The sequence below is a fragment of the Geotrypetes seraphini genome, chromosome 2, assembly GCF_902459505.1.
Source record: "Geotrypetes seraphini chromosome 2, aGeoSer1.1, whole genome shotgun sequence".
NCBI lineage: Eukaryota > Metazoa > Chordata > Amphibia > Gymnophiona > Dermophiidae > Geotrypetes > Geotrypetes seraphini.
The window spans coordinates 63,053,097-63,072,501 of NC_047085.1; the positions used below are offsets into that span (position 1 = coordinate 63,053,097).

Genomic DNA, 19,405 nt, shown 5'->3' on the forward strand with positions numbered 1-19,405 from the left:
CAAAAGACCAGCACAATACAGCCAAACCAGGGACGCTTTTGCCATACATTGGGGAAAACACCTACTCTACGCTTTTCCCCCCATACCACTTATCCACAGAGCGCTCCAGAAGATCAGACAAGAGGAAGCCTCAGTGATCTTCATCGCGCCCTACTGGCCGAGACAAGTGTGGTTCCCCTTCCTACATCGGCTGTCGACACAGCCGCCGATCAGCCTACCACTGCGACCGGACCTGATCACCCAGGACCAGGGACAAACACTGCATCCCAGTCTGAAAACTCTAGCACTTACAGCATGGATGTTGAAAGGCTAATCCTGGACCCTTTCCACATGTCAACAGGGGTGACTGAGGTACTACTAGCAGCCAGACGCCCGTCCACTAGAAAATCATACAGGCTCAAGTGGAAAAGATTCCACATATGGTGTATTTCGAAAGGAGAAGACCCACTGAACTGCCAGGTCCCAACTGTACTCCAACACCTACTTAACCTATCCAAGAAGGGCCTCAGAACATCCTCCATACGGGTCCACCTGAGCGCTATATCAGCGTTCCACAGCCGCATTGAGGACAGGACCCTAGCCACACACCCGCTAGTGTCCAAGTTCATGAAAGGGCTTACAAACCTGCACCCCCCGGTCCGCTGCCCGCCACCCGCGTGGGACCTGGGCATCATCCTACACAGACTAACAGGGCACCCCTTCGAGCCTTTGGAGGAGGCGCCAATCAAATTCCTCACCTGGAAAGTAGTTTTCCTCATCGCCATCACATCAGCAAGACGCATTAGCGAGCTACAGGCACTGGTGACATACCCACCATACACACAGATCCTTCATGATCATGCAGTACTGAGAACTCACCCAAAGTTCCTACCAAAGGTAGTCTCACCTTTCCACATAAACCAAGCAATAGTACTTCCCTCCTTCTACCCGGGACCACATAACAACAGCACAGAACAACTCCTACACACTTTGGACTGTACCCGTGCACTCCGCCTATACATTCAACAAACACTACCCTGGCGGAAAGCAGCACAACTATTCGTCTCCTTTGATCCCAACAAACCGGGATCACCAGTGGGAAAACGCACTATTTCCAACTGGATCTCAAACTGCATCGCCTTCTGCTACGAGCAGGAGGGAGCATCCCTTGAAGAAAAGGCCACAGCACACCAACTAAGAGCCATGGCCGCCACATTGGCAAACCTCAGCAACACGCCACTCCAGGACATTTGCAGAGCAGCCACATGGTCTACCCCACACACCTTCACCAGACACTATTGTCTGGATCGCCCAATGCAGACCTCCAATGACTTTGGCCTGAACATATTACGATTGGTGACCAAAACAGACACAGCAAAGGGCACCAACACCTGAACTAGCCGATCAGGACTATTAGCCAAATCAGATAGAACAAACTGTCAGCAGATTACTTTCTGCCATGTTGGCACAATTTGCACTGTTTGCACAGGTTAGCACAACTTGCACTATTGGCACATGTTAGCACAAGTCGCACTGTTTGCACATGTTAGCACAAATTTGCACAGTTACTTGTTATAATCGCATCTGTTATTGTGATACATACTCTACCATGTTGGTAAGAAAGAAAGTGTTGGTCCAGTTCTGAGGACCAAAATAAAGTTCCTATTGTTTACAACACATAACCTCTGACTGGTCTCAGTAATTGGGGTTTTATCTCTGTCCCTCACCTGACTGTTATGCAGCCTCACCCTACCGCAGCAAGGTAGCGGAGATGCAGAGGGGACCATCCCCTGATGGGGACCCCGTCCTCTTACACCCTCTGCCCCCCGCAGCTGGAGAGTCACCAAAAGTGGGGCTGACTTATACTGCTTGTCCATGGAGAAAGCGAAGTTACTTACCTGTAACGGGAGTTCTCCGTGGACAGCAGGATAAGTCAGCCACACTGACCCTCCCTCCTCCCCTAAGGGGTGACACTGCGATAAGACTCAAGCTATGGAAATCACTGGATTAAATGAGGGACAGCACAGGTATATATAGGGCTACCCGCACATGCTCAGATGAGGCTCCCAAAGCCTCACCTGAGCTCTAGGAGAGCAAATCCGAATTGGGGACGTAGATGACGTCACCAAAAGTGTGGCTGACTTATCCTGCTGTCCACGGAGAACTCCCGTTACAGGTAAGTAACTTCGCTTTCCTTCTTATGCCTGTCTCCAACGTATTGATTTTTTCTTTTCAGCTTTCTTAACTTTTTCTTTTCTGCCTCTGTCCACGCAAATCTTGCCTTCTTTCTCGCCTTTCTTGATTTTAAATGATCAGCTACCTCTCAATTCTCCATCTTCTCTCAGTCCCTAGCTCTCCCATTTCCCATCTCACTCCTTTCCCAGCCTCCTATTTCTTTCTTTCTACTCCCCATTATCACATTTCTACCACTCACTGCTCTCTCTCATCTTGTCATCTCCGTTTTGACCTCATCCACATGGCTCACCACTTTCAGAATCCCATCCCTCTCCCCACTGGTCAGGCTATAACTTCCTGTCCCTTTCTTTCCATCCCCTTTCTTATCCCAGATCTCATCCCTCCTGCCCTCCCATGGGTCCATCTCTTCTCCTCTATCCCCATGGTCCAACATTTTGCTCCCTCTCTTTTCTGTTTTTCTTCTTCCCTCCCCCTTTGATGCTGAACAATGAGATGGAGAGAAAAAAAAGAGAGATGCTGCATCTCTCTGCCTTCCATCCACAGGCCTAAAATTTCTCCCTACCTCCCTTCCATCCCCAGATCCAACTTCTCTCCCTTTCTCTTCCCAATTGCCCCCACCACATCTCTCTCCATGGGTGGCATGATAAAGTAGCAGGGTGGGGTGGGGCGGGACAGGGAAATTTGGTGGTTAGAATAGGATCATTAAATCCAGTGGCGTACCTAGTATATATGACAGCCAGTGCTGATTATTTTTTAACAACCCCCTCCTTTATATTAAAAAAAAGTTATTTTTTGTAATAATCCAAGGGTGCACCTAGGAAATGGCAGCATCTTAAACACTGCAGTGAGCACTAGAACACCACACGAATTGTAAATCTAAATAAGCCTAATCATGCACAGGCAATTGATTTTGTACAGTCAATGCTAACAGAAAACCATGTCCTTTTCATACACAAAGAACACAGAAACACACTCGCCCAATATGGAATAATCACAAACTAAAAATAGAAATATGTAGACAAAAGTTAAACTGAAAACGCCAAGAAATCAGACTCTGCATACAATGCAACACCACAGAAACAGTGACACATGTCCCCTAATACTATGTAAAATATAGACAGTAGATGTAAATTTGAAAAAAAAAAAACCTGATACATAATCACCACTTTACAAATTAACAAATAGAAGTAAAACAAATAATGAGAAATAAGAAAATACCATTTTATTGGACTAATCCATTTTTTAATTAGCTTTCAGAGGCCAAATCTTTCTTCAAGACAGTACAGTATACTGTTATTATGGTATCCTGTCCTGACCTGAGGAAAGGGGGTTTAGTCCCCATAAAAATTGCTTTATTTCCATTTCCTACTTATAAACTTTTATCAATACGTAAAGCAACAAAAAATATTTTTACCTTTTGTCGTTTCTGCTTCATCTTCTTCACTCTCTTCTTTCTATACAGCGTTTGTCCTTTATCCCTTCCATGCAACATCTATCTGCCCTCTCTCTTTGCCCCTTCCACCCAGCCTCTGCCCTCTCTCTACCCACCCCTTCCATCTACTGTCCACCCTCTCTCTCTTCCATACGGCATGTTCCCTCTTTTTATGTCCTTCAATAAACTATATCCTGTGCCCTTTCTCCTTTGTACATGATTCAGCTTCACCCCATCTCCATTTTTCTGTCTCCACCCCCTCCACTATGCTCTGGCATATCTCTTCTCCTTTCCTTACTTCCCACTCCACCCCATGGTCTGGCATCTCTATCTCATTCCTTTCCCTCCCCCCAAGCCCTGGCATCTCTCTCTTTTCTCTGACACCTCCTTTCCTTCCTTTCCCTGTGGTCTGGCATTTGTCTCCTTAGTTTCCCTTCCCTCCCTCCATGCCCTGACATCTCTCTCCTCTCCTTCCATCCTTCCCCCTGGTCTGGCATCTGTTTCTTCCCCCCTCCCCCTTATATGCCCTGACATCTCTCCCTTCCCTCCATGGTCTGGTATCTCCTTTCCTTTCCCTCCCATGGTCTTGGAATCTCTCTTTCCTCTCCTCTCCCTTCCCTGGTCTTCCTTCTCCATCCCTCCCTCTTTCCCTCTCTTCCCTCCATTGGGTGCTGCTGCAGCATTTCTCTCCCCCCTCCACTTGGCCACACTCCAGCATTTCTTCCCCCCTCCCCCATAGTGCCAGCATTTCTTTCCCCCCTGCAGAGCCAGCAGCATCATTTCTCTTTCTCTCCCCCCTCCAATTGGCCACAGTGCACTGAGTGCAGCATTTCTCCTCCTCCCCCCCCTCCCCCGCAGCGCAGCATAAGGCGGGAGATAGAGAAGTGAGGAGGGAAGCTTACAACTAGTTGCTCTTGCTTGCTTCGGGCCTTCCTCGCTGCCGGGTCCTGCCTTCGCGGAAACAGAAAGTAGGCAGGACCCGGCAGCGAGGAAGGCCCGAAGCAAGTAAAAGCAGCAAGTTGTAAGCTTCCCTCCTCACATCCCTATCTCCCGCCTTAGGCTCCTGCCCTCGGAGCTCTGTATAGGCGAGACTGCACACTATGCCGGCTTAGCAGCGTGCCCATGCAAAAATGGCAACCCACCGAGACCAGAAACTCCATGGCTCTACGTTCCTCATACCAGGCGGAGTTGTTCAGGATACTCAGACTTTCCCCCACACAAAAGCTCCCCGTTGGCGCATACACGCTGCAAAATCTCACGCCGCCCGCACACGTTCACCAGTTGCTGAAGTGAAAGTGGCTCACGTAAGCCTATCTGTCCTCTGGGGTCTCCGATGCATGCAGTGGTCCCGCCGATGAGTGCAATGGTGTGGTGGCCTGCGCGCTGAAAGTGCCCATGTGTAAGGAGTCAGCTGTGGGATCGAAGCCACTGTGCACTGCTCTGCAATATTAAAAAAGTCAGGCTGAGGCAGGAGTCAAACATTGAACTTCTGACGACTCTTCAGGCTGTGCCAAGTCAGCCCGGGAAATCCCCAAACCGGTGAGAAGGGGTTTTTTTTGTTGTTTTTTTTTTTAAATGTTTGAGCGGGAGTAGCAGGATTTGCGACTTAGATGACAGCTGGGCGGTCACCTAAATTAGCTGGGCGGAGCGCCCGGCTAAAAGGCTCTAGGGAGAAAACTGATATTTCTGTGGTTTACTGATATGTACATTTTATGAGTAAACAGCTGTAAAAGTGAATTTACTAGGCCCAAAACACTCTCAAACAATAGAAAAAATATTCTTGGAAATGTAGAAAATGTAATCCAAAAAATTCAAAGTGGTGAAATAATTCCTTTGTCAATAAGTAGGGTTGAATTTGGGAGTGGAGAGGGGGAGGTTTAGTGCTCCATGTAATTTTATTTACATTTTTACCTAAGGATTCTTAATAAATTTCACTAATATGTCTGAAAAGATTTTTGTCTCCCTTTTTTACATTTGCTCTTCCTCTTGCGCTTTCGCCAGACGTATCTCTCTTGACTTCTTTCAGTTTTACCTGGTGGTCCTTTCTGTACTCCTCTTCTTGGGTATTTTGGTTCATAGACAACGGCGCGAAAGACAAAAGCGCAGCACGTACCGCCGCACCGCTCTAAATTACAGTTTTTAGGGGCTCCGACAGGGGGTTTTGTTGGGGAACCCCACCAGTTTACTTAATAGACATCGCGCCGGCGTTATGGGGGGTTTGGGGGGTTGTAACCCTCCACATTTTACTGTAAACTGAACTTTTTCCCTAAAAACAGGGAAAAAGTGAAGTTTTCAATAAAATGTGGGGGGTTAGAACCCCCCACACCCCCCACAACGCCCCCACAACGCAGCGCGATGTCTATTAAGTAAACTGGTGGGGTTCCCCAACAAAACCCCCCGTCGGAGCCCCTAAAAACTGTAATTTAGAGCGGCACGGCGGTACGTGCTGCGCTCAATTGTCTGGACGCGCCTTTGTCCTGGCGCGCTTTTGACCTGACACCGGTATTTTTATATTTCACAAACGCCACTCTTTTGCCTTTATTTTCTCTACAACAAGTTTAGAGAACCATTTCGGTTTCCTTTTTCTCTTGTTTTTATTTATTTTCCTCACATTAAGGTCAGTAGCAATTTTTATTGCTCCTTTCAGCTTTGATCGCTGTTTTTCCACTTCCCTTATGTCGTCCCATCCTAACGGCTCTTTCTTCACGTAAGCTCCCATTTTACTAAAGTCCATATGTTTGAAATCTAGGACTTTAAGTTTTGTATGGCCGCCCTCCACTTTAGCTGTTATAACAAACCAAACCATTTGATGACAGCTATTTCCCAGGTGGGCACCCACTCGAACATTAGAGAAACTCTCCCCATTTGTGAGGATAGGATCTAGTATCACTTTTTCCCTCGTGGGTTCCATCAACATTTGAAAAGCATCCAAAATCTCCCTGCTTCTATCTGATTCCGCAGATGGAACATTCCTGTCCACATCCGGCAGATTGAAATCACCCAACAGCAGCACTTCCTCTTCCTTTCCAAACTTTTGGATATCTACAGATAAAAGCCAAATGGCCCATCTAGTCTGCCCATCTGCAATAACCATTATCTCTTTCTTTCTCTCTCTGAGAGATCCTGCGTGCCTATCCCAGGCTTTTTTGAATTCAGACACAGTCTCTGTCTTCACCACCTCTTCTGGGAGACAGTTCCATGCATCTACCACCCTTTCTATCACCTCTTAACTTAAACCTACTCCTAGATTTTGACCCATTGCCAGTAGTGTGGTGGCTAACCCATTTTTTCTCAGTATGGCAAGCAATCACCACAGGCAACTGGGTTCTAGCCATTATTTCTCAGGGCTACTTCTTCATCATCATCGCCACTCTTCTCTTCCCCCACCGTCCAACTTCATCATCATATTCCTCAACTGATAAAAGAAATCTCCCTGTTACTTCAGAACAATGTGATCGAGGAAGTTCCTAAACAACAATTCCACGGATTCTATTCCAGGTTCTTTCTCATCCCCAAGAAGACACAAGGTCTTCGGTCATTCCTCGATCTCCATCCCTTAAACAATTCTCCCAGGCAAAATGATTGTTTAACAGTCTTGGACCTCAAAGACACATATACTCGCATCCCTATTCTTCATACCCTCTGGAAATTCCTCAGATTCATGCGCCTCAAGAAACATTACCAATACAAAGTTCAATCTGCTAGAACTTCAAGCAATTGTGCTTCGAGCATTCAGCCCTTGGATTTGCAACACAAATAGACAGCCAAGTAGTGATATTCTACCTAAACAAACAAGGGGGCTCAGGATCCTTACCCCTTCGCAGAGAAGCTCATAGTCTATGGATTCTTTTTATCTCTTTCTTTTTCTCTCTCTCTTTATCTCTCATCCCTTTGCTTCCGCATACAAATCTGTATAAAAGACCATTAGAGACAGAGCTCAACTGATTCTCATAGCGCCTAACTGGCCCAGACAGATCTGGTATCCCATTCTCATGGATCTTCTAGTTGCTCCCCCAATCCCATTAGGGGATCATCAATCTCTTCTATTCCAATGCAACAGTCACCTGTTACATCCCAACCTGCGCAGCCTCAATCTCACAGCATGGAAAGTGAGCGGTCAATCGTCACTGATATCCCAGTCTTTTCATTAGTAGAAACGATACTGCTAGCAGCAAGGAAACCATCTATAAGAAAATCTTATCAATTGAAATGGAAACGCTTTTCCATATCGGCATGCTCTCAAGTTCAAGATCCATTCCGCTGCCCAATTAGTCACATTTTAGCCTATTTGCTGCACTTATCAGATTCAGGTCTTAAGACAATTCTCTATGTTTTCATCTTTCAGCCATTTCTACCTACCATCACTTACTAGATGGGAAGTCAATTTCACAAAATCCTCTGGTTTCTCAATTTTTACGATGCCTCAACAATCTCAGAACTCCACTTTATACTCCACCTTTAGCCTGGGACATCAACATTGTTTTGGACGAGTTGATGAAAGATCCTTTTGAACCTTTGGGATCTGCTACATTGCAGTTCTTAATTAGAAGATAGCCTTTTAATTAGCCCTTACTTCAGCAAGAAGAGTTAGTGAATTGCGAGCGCTAGTCATCTATGTTCCATATCTTCAATTTTTTTCCAATAAAGTACTTCTTCATACTCATCCAAAGTTTCTTCCAAAAGTCATTATGAATTTTTACATTAATCAGGCCATAACATTACCATCAGTTTTTCCTCCCCCACATGATTTCTTCAGTGGAGCAAACTCTACACATATTAGACTTCAGAAGGATATTACTTTTTCTACCTGTACAGGACTGTGGCTAACCGCACTACTAATCAACACTGTTTCCTTCAATTCATCTACTCAAGGAAACACAATTTCTAAATGTACTGTCTCCTCGTGGATTGCTCGGGGCATCTCTTTTTGTTATAACAGAGCTTCCCTATCTCCTCTTGGACAAATTGGAGCACATCAAGTATTAGCAACAGCTTCATCAGTTGCAACTTGAGATCAGTTCCACTTCAGGATATCTACAAAGCAGTGACTTGGGTCCTCAGTTCATACATTCACTAAGCATTATTGTTAAGACCAGAGTTCAGCGCAAGATGTTCAATTTGGACAATCAGTCCTCCACAGTTTATTTGCACTATAAATTATTTCCTTCTCCCTTTTCTAATTCAAGCTAGGGACTCACCAGCAAGTGTGCCTGCGTTTCCCCTGCTTGTTTCCGGAAAAAGCTAAGTTGCTTACCTGTAACAGGTGTTCTCTGTAGACAGCAGGGTAATGCAGCCACACTTGCCCAACTTCCATCCCCTCAAGAACATTGGTTACCTAAGCTAATAACATAACTGAATAGCCTTGGGGTGGAGCTCAGGAGGCAAGTGGTCCGCACATGCTCAGTAGTTTAAAAAAAACAAACTACTAGGGGAGAGCACCAGCACGCAGTCTCAGTCAGAGGACTTCACCAGCAAGTGTGGCTGCATTCCCTTGCTGTCTACAGAGAACACTTGTTACAGGTAAGCAACTTTGCTTTCTCTAGACCTCAAAGAAGCTTACACTCCTTCCTCCGTATTCGCGAGGGTTAGGGGCAGAGCCAGCCCGCAAATATGAAAAATTTGTGAATAACTTTTGTGCTGACTCTGACCCACCCCCGTCTCCCTCCTGCATCCCAGACCTTACCTGGTGGTCTAGCGGTGACGTGGGGCAGGAGCGATCTTCCTACACTCCTGCCCCGTGCAGAGCCATCATAAAAAATGGCTGTTGTGAGTTCCCGTTGTGGTCTCGTGAGACCACGGGAACTCACAGCAGCCATTTTTGATGACAGCTCTGCACGAGGCAGGTGTGTAGGAAGATCGCTCCCACCCCACGTCAACGCTAGACCACTAGGTAAGGTCTAGGGAGGTCGGGGACGGTGCAATTCACTAGGGGGAGGGAGTCCCGGGCCAAAACCACGAATAACCGAATCTGCAGATACTGAAACTGCGAATACAGGGGGAGGAGTGTATACTCAAATTTCAGTCTTACCTGCCCATAGGAAATACTTTCGCTTCCAAATAGGTTCTCAATACTTCCAGTACAGAGTTTTGCCCTTCGGACTAGTGTCAGCACCAAGAGTGTTCATGAAATGTCTGGTAGTAGTAGTAGCTGAAACCCTATCTCATGGGAAGGAAATTGTATGTGACACCCACCATTGAGCCTTCTCAGGAATAGCTCCCACATTCTGGAAACCACTTCTAGAAAGTTCTGCATTGAGAGAAATCTACAGGTATCTCTATTTCAAGAAGCAAGTGAAAGCTTGGCTCTCTTCCAAACCTTTAATCGAAGTAACTAACAAGCTAGTCACACACAAAGACTAACACTAGCTGCACATAGACTTGCCGTAGTTATCTTCTCCACACTCATTCTAGTTGATATTATTTTCACGTACATTTTCTGACACTGCATTTTTTCCTTCAGTTATTTTCTCTCTAACATTTAGTACTCTATCTTGTGTCTATATGTTCCACTTACATCCTATGATATCTGTTAAGGTGTTTTAATGAGTATTTTATTGACATCTGTAAGTAGCTTACTATACCATAATGCAGTGTCTCTTAAACTTTCTCGAGCCGGGACACACTAAAGATAGTGGCCACGGCTTGAGGTACCCGGAAGTGCGCAGATGTTGCCGTGATGACATCACGTGCATGCATGACATCAAATCGACATTACGCATGTGTAGAGGCCCTCCAGACAGATACTGAAATGCCAGTAGGGCATACCATCAGGGAAGTCTAACAAATATCAACTAAGTACCCCCAACCACAGACCTCCCCAGGCTCCACCCTAGACCCACCCTAGCTCTTCCCCAGATCTGGCCTCCTTTACTAATTGTAATGCAATTTTTTCCATTCATTTTTCACATATACACACAATATACACAGCAGATATAAATTCTCAAAACTGACACATTTCAATCACTAAATTGAAAATAAAATCATTTTCCCTAGCTTTGTTGTCTGGTGACTTTATTTTTCAGTGCTTTTAACTATATTTCCAGTGCCTTCTTGTCCACTGACTATTTTTCTCTCTGTCTTCACTTTCTGCCTTGCACCGATCTTTCACATTAACTTAACATTCAGTTTTTCTGCTTTCTTCTCAAAATCTACTTTTCCATATCTTACCTTCCCTTCCTATCTCTTTCTCATTCCTTCCTTCCCCCCCCCCCCAGTAGTCCAACATCTCTCTTCTTCTTTCCCCCCTTCCAGTCTGGCATCTCTCTCCTCTCCTTCCCATAATCTGGCATCTCTCTACTACTACTATTGTCATTTCTAAAGCGCTACCAGACTCCCCTCCTTCTCTTCAATTCCCTGGTCTAGTAACTCTCCCTTCCTTTAGTCATGTCCCCCCCCCCCCAGTATATCATATCTTTCTCCTTTCTGGCCCCCTTCCCAGTCCGAAGATGGTGAAACCTATGAAATTGGGTTTCAGTGTCTAGACTCCTTAATTTGTAGAGACAGTTATAAAACTTTACAGATAAAAATGTTTTATTTATATTCTTAAAAAAAAAAAAAGTGAATCGTAATTGTAAAAGGTTTTGAAATGCTACCCAGATACCATTTATTTCAATCGGGACATATTGCCTCAAGGGTTATATTTGATTCATCAATTTGACTTGATAAATTTAATAAAAGATTACCTTATCTAAACACAGGAGTTAATGAGTAATTTATATAGCTCATTAATTTGCACTATTTTGGGGTTATTTTCTTTGATGGTATTGTATACTTGCTTATTTAATTTAAATATCTTTAAAAAATTGTACTAAACATGTTGCTCTGGCATTCAAGAATAATTGGGTAATTTTACAAATAGCATTAAGAGTAGGATGAAAAATATTTTCAAGCATAGAATGAAGATGTTATTAGATACTAGTTGTTTAGCCCGTTACATTAACGGGTGCTAGCAGCCCTTCTCCCTTATTTTTACCTCCTCCCTGTCCAGCAACACCTCTCCCCCTTTCCCTGCTCCCCCCATATAGCAGTAGCCCTTCTCCTTTTATCTCCCCCTGTCCAGCAGCACCCCTCCCATTCCCTCCTCCCCCTGTCCAGCAGTAGCTCTTCTCCTTTATGTCCTGCTCCCCCTCTGTCCAGCAGTAGCCCCAGGAAAAGAGTGAGGATCACAGGACCAAAGCTTTTACTGACATCCAAGTAGGGGAAATCCACTCTCCCCACCTCCTTGCTCCTGCTGCACTTCCTCCTTGGCTATACATACGCGCGCGCACACACTTACATACAGCTCTCCGGCTCCTCGCGCCCCTCCTCCACATTCCACTTCTTCGGCGGGGGCCAACGTTTTCTTTATTTTGTTTTCTTTTCACGTGTTCCTCCTTCATGGAAAAACAGCACTACCGGCCAACTTAGTCCCTTGCCGCCCCCTTCCCGCGCCGCACAACCACCTTTCCTTCCCTCCCTCCATCAGGTGCAGTGAATCCACCAATGTTAAAAGGAGCCACGTCGAAATCGGAGGCCTGCCACTGCCGTAGCACTTTCCCCTCTGCCTTGGCAGAGAGGAACGTGTTACGGTGGCGGCAGGGCTCCAATTTCGACGTGGCTCCTTTTAAATAAAGAAAATTTTAACATAGGCGGAGTTGAACTGACCTGATGGAGGAAGGGAAGGAACGGTGGGGCAAATTTCGGCAACAGCAGGAATTGTTTGGCGGGTCAAGCACCGTGAAACTTTGTTTCTTTAGGCAGCCCCGGGGGGGGGGGGAGGGGGTTGAATCGTCGATGTGCAGGCCGCTGAGACGGGAGTGAGCAGTTCGGCTTCCCCTATCTGGGGAAACCGGGGAAATCGCCGTTCCGAACTCAGCTGCGCGTCGGGAGTGAGTTTTTCGACTTCCCCTATCTGGGGAAACCGCCGTGCCGAACTGAGCTGCGCATGGGGCCGTAGTAAGCGCGGGGCATGCTGCAGTCTTGGCGGCCACGGACATACGGATCATGGAAGCACGCCGATAAGACTGCGCATGCGCCGCCTACGGTTTTATTATATAGATGCATTAAAATTTAGATACATTTCAATAAAGCTATTATCCAAGGAAGCTTTAAGCCTCATTATCAGCTCCCTTCAGAGGAGGATGAACGGATGTTTCAGGAGCTAATGCTTTACAAGAAAAATGAATTTAATGTGTACTTTATAGAACTTAGGATTTCCAACACTGAAACTGTTTTTAAGGGACTATGCATCTGGACTCATTATTTACATAAATATGTCTTAGGACATTGCATTTTCAGTGATATAAATTATTTGCATGTGTGACCAGTACTGACTAAGTTCATTGCTTAAAGACAGTGTGGTGTTGCATGATGAAAATACTCTGGAACTGGAATAAAATGGAAATTCCAGCTGCTATTCCAATTTTCCAAATCTGATAGAGGTGATCTGTGAAATACCTAATGAAAACATTAAGTGAGTCTTCCTTGCCCTAACTTACCAAACTGACTACTGAATGAAGACTGAAAATTCTGTGAGCAGGTTCTGGTAATTTTGATTGGTGGCAATGGTTTTCAGATTATAAACCGATGGATATTGACTCATGTAGTAAGTTAGGGACCTTTTTTTTACTAAACTGCAAATGCGTGCTTATTGCAGCATAAAATAACTTACTGTGAGACATGCTTAGGCACCTTACTGTAAGTTCCAAATCGGCATGCACTAAAAAAAATTTTTTTCATTTTTGATGGAGGGATGTATCAAGTTTCTTTAAAATTTGATTTGATCACAATATTGTGATCCAATGCGATTTACAAATATAAAAACAGGGTTTCGACACAATACAGGAGGTGCAGAATGCACTACATTGCCATACATGCTAACAGGTTAGTGCAGGATTAGCACATGAAGGGAGATGGACTGCAGGGGCAGAAAGGAGAAAGAAATGTTATACTGGGGAGTGGGGGGACATGACTAAAGGAAGGGAGAGATACCAGACCAGGGAATAGATGGCAGTAAGGCCTGGATTCTACAAATGGTACACTAAGGCGCTGGTAGGTGCCCTACCACTGCCTAACCTATCCCCCCTTCTACAAAATGTAGCGTGGCTTTGAGCACCACCCGTGGCAGTAACAGTTCCGATACTCATATAATTCCTATGAGCGTCAGAGCTGTTACCATCGCGGCCGGCACTAAAAATCACGCTATGGTTTTATAAAAAAGGGGGGATAATTGGCTTGATTGTAATCAGTATGATGATTGACCTTGTTGTTTAAAATCAATTGTTTTCTCATTTTTAAAAAATGAAAGTTCCTCCAGCAAGAGCGCCTTTCTTCCGACTACAGAGGTTCCTAAAGACGCTTAAGATCACAGAAGGTGTGGTTAACGCCAGAAGTGACCTTAGGCGATTCACAGCAAAGATAGGCGCCAGAAATGTAAGCCTTTGAAACCCTGGCCTACATTTCCAGCGCCTATCTTTGATTTGCCGCGATTCTTGAATCAGCACTGTTACATGATAAGTGATTGGCGCTACTTTAGGCAGCCATTGTGAACGGTGCCATTTTGAGAATCTGGCCCTAAGTGCCCACAGACTAATATATATATATTTTTTAATCTTTATTCATTTTTAAACTTATAAGTGTGATAACATATCCATACAAATAACCATAAATATCACTTAATAATCAACAATGATACATATAATATTCTCTTATCTCCCACCCTCTCCACCCTTATCTATCATAAAATCAATACTTATACAATATGTAACAGACTAATATTTTTAATAGCTGCATCCTAATGGCAATAACACATGGCCATTAATACAAAAATTAGAAAATCTGCCATTTTACTGTTGCAGTAAAAATGGCCTTAGTGCATGGGAAAACCCCACACAAGGGTGCACTAAGACCCCTTTTTACCGCAGTTTAGTAAATGGAGCCCTGTGCAACTTACCTGTTCTGTAGATTAACACACTTAGAAACTGTGGAGTCAACTAATCGGAAGGTTCCTACAGTTAATCATTTTATAATTTGCCTGTATTGATATACATAAATGTATACTCAAACATAAGTATTATGGGTGAAGTGAAGATTTTTTGAGTGAAGATTATTGGTAAAGTGAAGATTTTGGAGAATGTGAACTGTGACTGGATAAAACTGACTTTATCCACAGGATTTTCAAGATAATATTCACATTATTCAACTTATTTAGTTAATTTTTAACACACATATAATTCTAATATAATTTAAATTTTGTGTTATTAATTAGCTGCATTTTGTTTGTTCTTAAAAGGAAAGAAGGTCTTTCTGGATTTTTCAAAGGAATAATCCCTAACGTACTGAAAGTGACTCCTGCTTGCTGCATTACCTTTGTGGTGTATGAGAATGTATCACACTTCCTGCTTGGTTTTGGGAAAGAAGGGAACTGAGCCAAAGTTTTATATAGGACTGCACGGAGAAATTGTCAGGAAAGATTCTGTGCTGCTGTAGTCATCTGCTTTGCACATAGATATGTCAGCAATCAAGAATGTTGATGGTGTATGGACATCTCTGCTTTAAGGGGAAAAACATTAGACTACTACTAGATTTTATACCTACTGGAAAATGGATACCATTTTGCCATGATCCTACAGAAAAGCTAGGTGACAGCTGAAACAGAACTATTTTGTATCAAGGTGCATATCCATGTACATTAATCTTTCTCTCTTTCTTTACCCTTTTTTTTTTGTTAATAAAATTGTGATGTGGCTGTGGGTATTTGAACAGTTACTTCACTACTATAGACTACTGGCTTGTATTTATTAATGCAAATCAAGGGAGGGCTCACTGATCCAGAAACACAGCCAAGATTTTGTGGTGCAGGAATTGAGCACAAATTTTACTGTCGACAAGGAAATATGAGGAATCTATAATAAGTGATAAAATTATAAGTATAAAACAAATTCCTTCCATTTTATGTTGTTTACTTGAATTTCTGTGCACATATGCTGGGTGTCCCAAGCATTTCTTTCAATTTTATATTTTTGTTTGGTATGGGAATAGCATTGTGCCAGAAGCAACTGGATGTTACAGTTTGGCTTTAATAAAAGCACTGGTATTGTGGGAAATGTTAAAAAAAAAAAATAATAATAATAATTTCTCTGTTTTAGCTAATGGTTTATATATAATGGCAAATGTTAAATAAATTTGTTTAAAAAATGTTTGTCTTCGTTTATTATAATAAAATGTAACAATAACAAAAAAACAAAAATACTATATACAGTACTATGAAAAGGCAAAAACATTAAGATAAGTTTTCTTTCAAAGCAGACCATTTGTTAACATATGGTCGAATCTTGTTTTCTTTTTTAGGTAAATAACATACATATCTATAAGTTAAACAAACTAAGTCCCACCACTTATAGGTTAATTGAGATAAGTCTTTCCATGAGGAACAAATAACTTTCAAGGCAACAGCCAACAACAAATCGAGTAATTGACAATCTTGTGTAGATGAACTATCCTGAAAACATATACTTTTCATTAAAATAATTTTATATGTGAGAGAGATGTTAACTGCAGAATATCACTAATAGTTACCCAAATTCCTAACCAAAATTTCTGTGAATAAGTACAATCAAAAAGAAGATGTTTAATATTTCCAATAGATGTTTTACATGACTAACACTCTTGGGAGTTTACAGTCAATTCTATGGGATTTAAGTAGCATCCAGTAAGCCCTGTACATTAGGAAATACAAAGACTACACCATGGAAGACGATCAGGAAGATTTATGAAGGGACGACTAGAGGCATTTCCAGTCATCCACAAAGACAAATTCAGATCCTCCTAAGAACTACACAAACCCCTTAATACAGATTGATTGTTACTTTAAAAAAATTTTATATACCTGGGACGCAACATGACCTGAAGCTATGAATTTGTTACTAAGTGAAAGAATGTCAGGTTCAGTATGTAGAGTTGCACAGGGGACTATGGGCTCCTTTTACTAAGGTGTGCTAGCGTTTTAAGCGCACGCACTAAATTACTGCTTGCTATACCACGCGGTACGCTTCTAGAATAACGCCAGCTCAATGCTGGCATTAAGGTCTAGCATGCGCAGCAATTTAGCGCGTGTTAAGGCCTTAACACACCTTAGTAAAAGGAGCCCTATGTTTTTACTTTTACGAATGGCAGACCTCAATTGTAACCAAGCAAAGAATTGAGAGTACTGTAAATGATATTCCTGGCTCAAGTCAGTAAAGGTTTTCCATCATCTTCTATTTGCATCAATAAAAACCGATAGGTCCCATAATCACAGGACTTGCCATTTTCGCCAAGAGACAGATTGCCTATCATAGAAACATGACAACAGATAAAGGCCAAATGGCCCATCTAGTCTGCCCTTCCACAGTAACCATTATCTCTTTCTCTCTCTGAGAGATCCCACGTGCCTATTCCAGGCCCTCTTGAATTCAGACATAGTCTCTGTCTTCATCACCTCTTCCGGGAGACTGTTCCACAAATCTACCACCCTTTCCGTAAAAAAGCATTTCCTCGGATTACTCCGGAGCATATCACCTCTTAACTTCATCCTATTCCCTCATTGTAGTTTCCTTTCAAATGAAATAGACTTGACTCATGCACATTGTTATTACGTAGGTATTTAAATGTCTCTCTCGTATCTCACCTCTCCCGCCTTTCCTCCAAAGTATACAGATTGAGATCTTTAAGTCTGTTCCCATATGCCTTATCATGAAGACCACACACCATTTTAGTAGCCTTCCTCTGGACCGGCTGCATCCTTTTTATATCTTTTTGAAGGTGCAGCCTCCAGAATTGTACACAATATTCTAAATGAGGTCTCACCAGAGTCTTATACAGAGGCATCAATACCTCCTTTTTCCTACTAGCCATTCCTCTCCCTATACAACCTAGCATCCTTCTAGCTTTCGCTCTTCCATTGTGCACATAAGTTCTTCACCCCCTAAACTGGTTTTTACAACCCAAATGCATGACCTTGCATTTAGCTGCCAAATTTCAGACCATTCAAGCTTCGCCAGGTCTTTCTTCATGTTATTCATACCATCCAGCATGTCTACTCTATTGCAGATTTTGGTATCATCCGTAAAGAGGCAAATTTTACCCGACAACCCTTCAGCAATATCATTTATAAAAATGTTAAAAAGAACAGGCCAAAGAACAGAACCTTGAGGCACACCACTGGTAACATCCCTTTCTTCAGAGCGATCTCTATTGATTACTACCCTCTGTGCCTTCTACTTAACCAGTTCCTGACCCAGCCCGTCACTTTGGGACCCATCCCAAGGGCATTCAGTTTATTTATCAGACATCTGTATGGAACACTATCAATGGCTTTACTAAAATCTAAATACACCACATCTAGCGCGCATCCTCTATCAATTTCTCTGGTTACCCAGTCAAAGAAATTGATCAGATTTGTCTGACAAGACCTACCTCTAGTGAATCCATGTTGCCTCCAGTCCTGTAATCCACAGGATTCCAGAAACTTGACCATTCTCTGTTTTAAAAGTGTTTCCATTAATTTGCTTACCACAAAAGTCAGACTTACCAGCCTGTAATTCCCTACTTCTTCCGTACTTCCACTTTTGAGAGGGACTACATCTGCCCTTCTCCAGTCCTCCGGTACCACTCCCGACTCTAGAGACTCATTGAAAAGGTCAGTCAGCGGAGCTGCTAGAACTTCCCTAAGTTCCTTCAGCACCCTCAGATGTACACCATCCGGCCCCATTGCTTTGTCTACCTTTATTCTAGCTAGCTCCTCAGGAATACAGCCCTCTGAAAATTGATCCATCCCTATTCACGTTTGTCTTCTGCGGTCCTGCTCCTGGTGCTTCAGCTGTGAACACAGAACAGAAATATTTGTTAAGCAATTCGGCCTTTTTTTATCAGCTAATACATATTCCTCCCCTTCACCTTTGAGTCTCACAATGCCACTTTTGCACTTCTTCCTATCACTAATATATCTAAAAAATGTCATGTCTCCCTGTTTTACTGTGTCAGCTATTTTTTCATCCATTTGCATCTTTGCTTTCCTGACTACACGACCAGCCACTCTTAACTTTTCCAGATATTTTTGCCTGTCTTTCTCTTTCTGCGATCTTTTGTAGTTTATGAAAGCTAACCTCTTATTCCTTACCTTCTCAGCTACTACTTTTGAGAACCAAAGTGGCCTTCTTTTCCTCTTACTTTTACTTACTTGCCTCACAAAAAGGTTTGTCGCCTTACAATCGCTCCTTTCAGTTTTTCCCAGGGTATTAAAAGAACTCAAAAGATGGCCACAAGATATGATGAGGCAGCTATCCAGCGAAGGAGGGGCAGGAGCACACAAAGCTCGCTCCTGCCGATACACCGCTGGGCCAACATCATTTAAAAAGGTACCGGGGGAGATAAAAAATTGTTGTCTGTGCGTCTTATAGAGCAAATATATTTCCACTCACTTTTATGGGGAAAAAAGTGTGTCTTATGGAGCAAAAACTATAGTACCGGGGTAAACAATTAATAGTTGGCTGGGACAGATCCCTCCTGTCCCAGCCTACCACTAGACCACCAGAGGGGGGACAGGGTACAGAGCATGGCATGGAGGGAGGGACAGGTTCAGAGCCTGGCAGGGAGAGGGGCTGGCTGCATAGCCTGGTAGGGCATGGAGGAAAGGGGGCTGGGTGCAGAGCTTGATAGGGAAGGGGGAGACAAGGTGAAGAGCCTGCCAGGAAGGGGGGACAGGATGCAGAGCCTGGCAAGGAGTATGGGGTTGGGTGCAGAGCCTGGCAGGGAGTGAGGGGGGCTGGGTGCAGAGCCTGG

General features: G+C 43.5%; 1 protein-coding gene across 1 annotated transcript in view; it reads left to right on the forward strand.

Moving 5' to 3' along the window:
* The window catches only part of SLC25A32 (solute carrier family 25 member 32), a 72,298-nt gene extending 56,529 nt beyond the window's left edge, over positions 1-15,769 (forward strand). Inside the window, exon 7 of the mRNA XM_033933399.1 lies at positions 14,877-15,769. Coding sequence (XP_033789290.1) covers positions 14,877-15,012 — 136 coding nt within the window. The 3' untranslated portion in view covers positions 15,013-15,769. The remainder of the gene's footprint in view (positions 1-14,876) is intronic.
* The last annotated feature ends 3,636 nt before the right edge of the window (positions 15,770-19,405 follow it).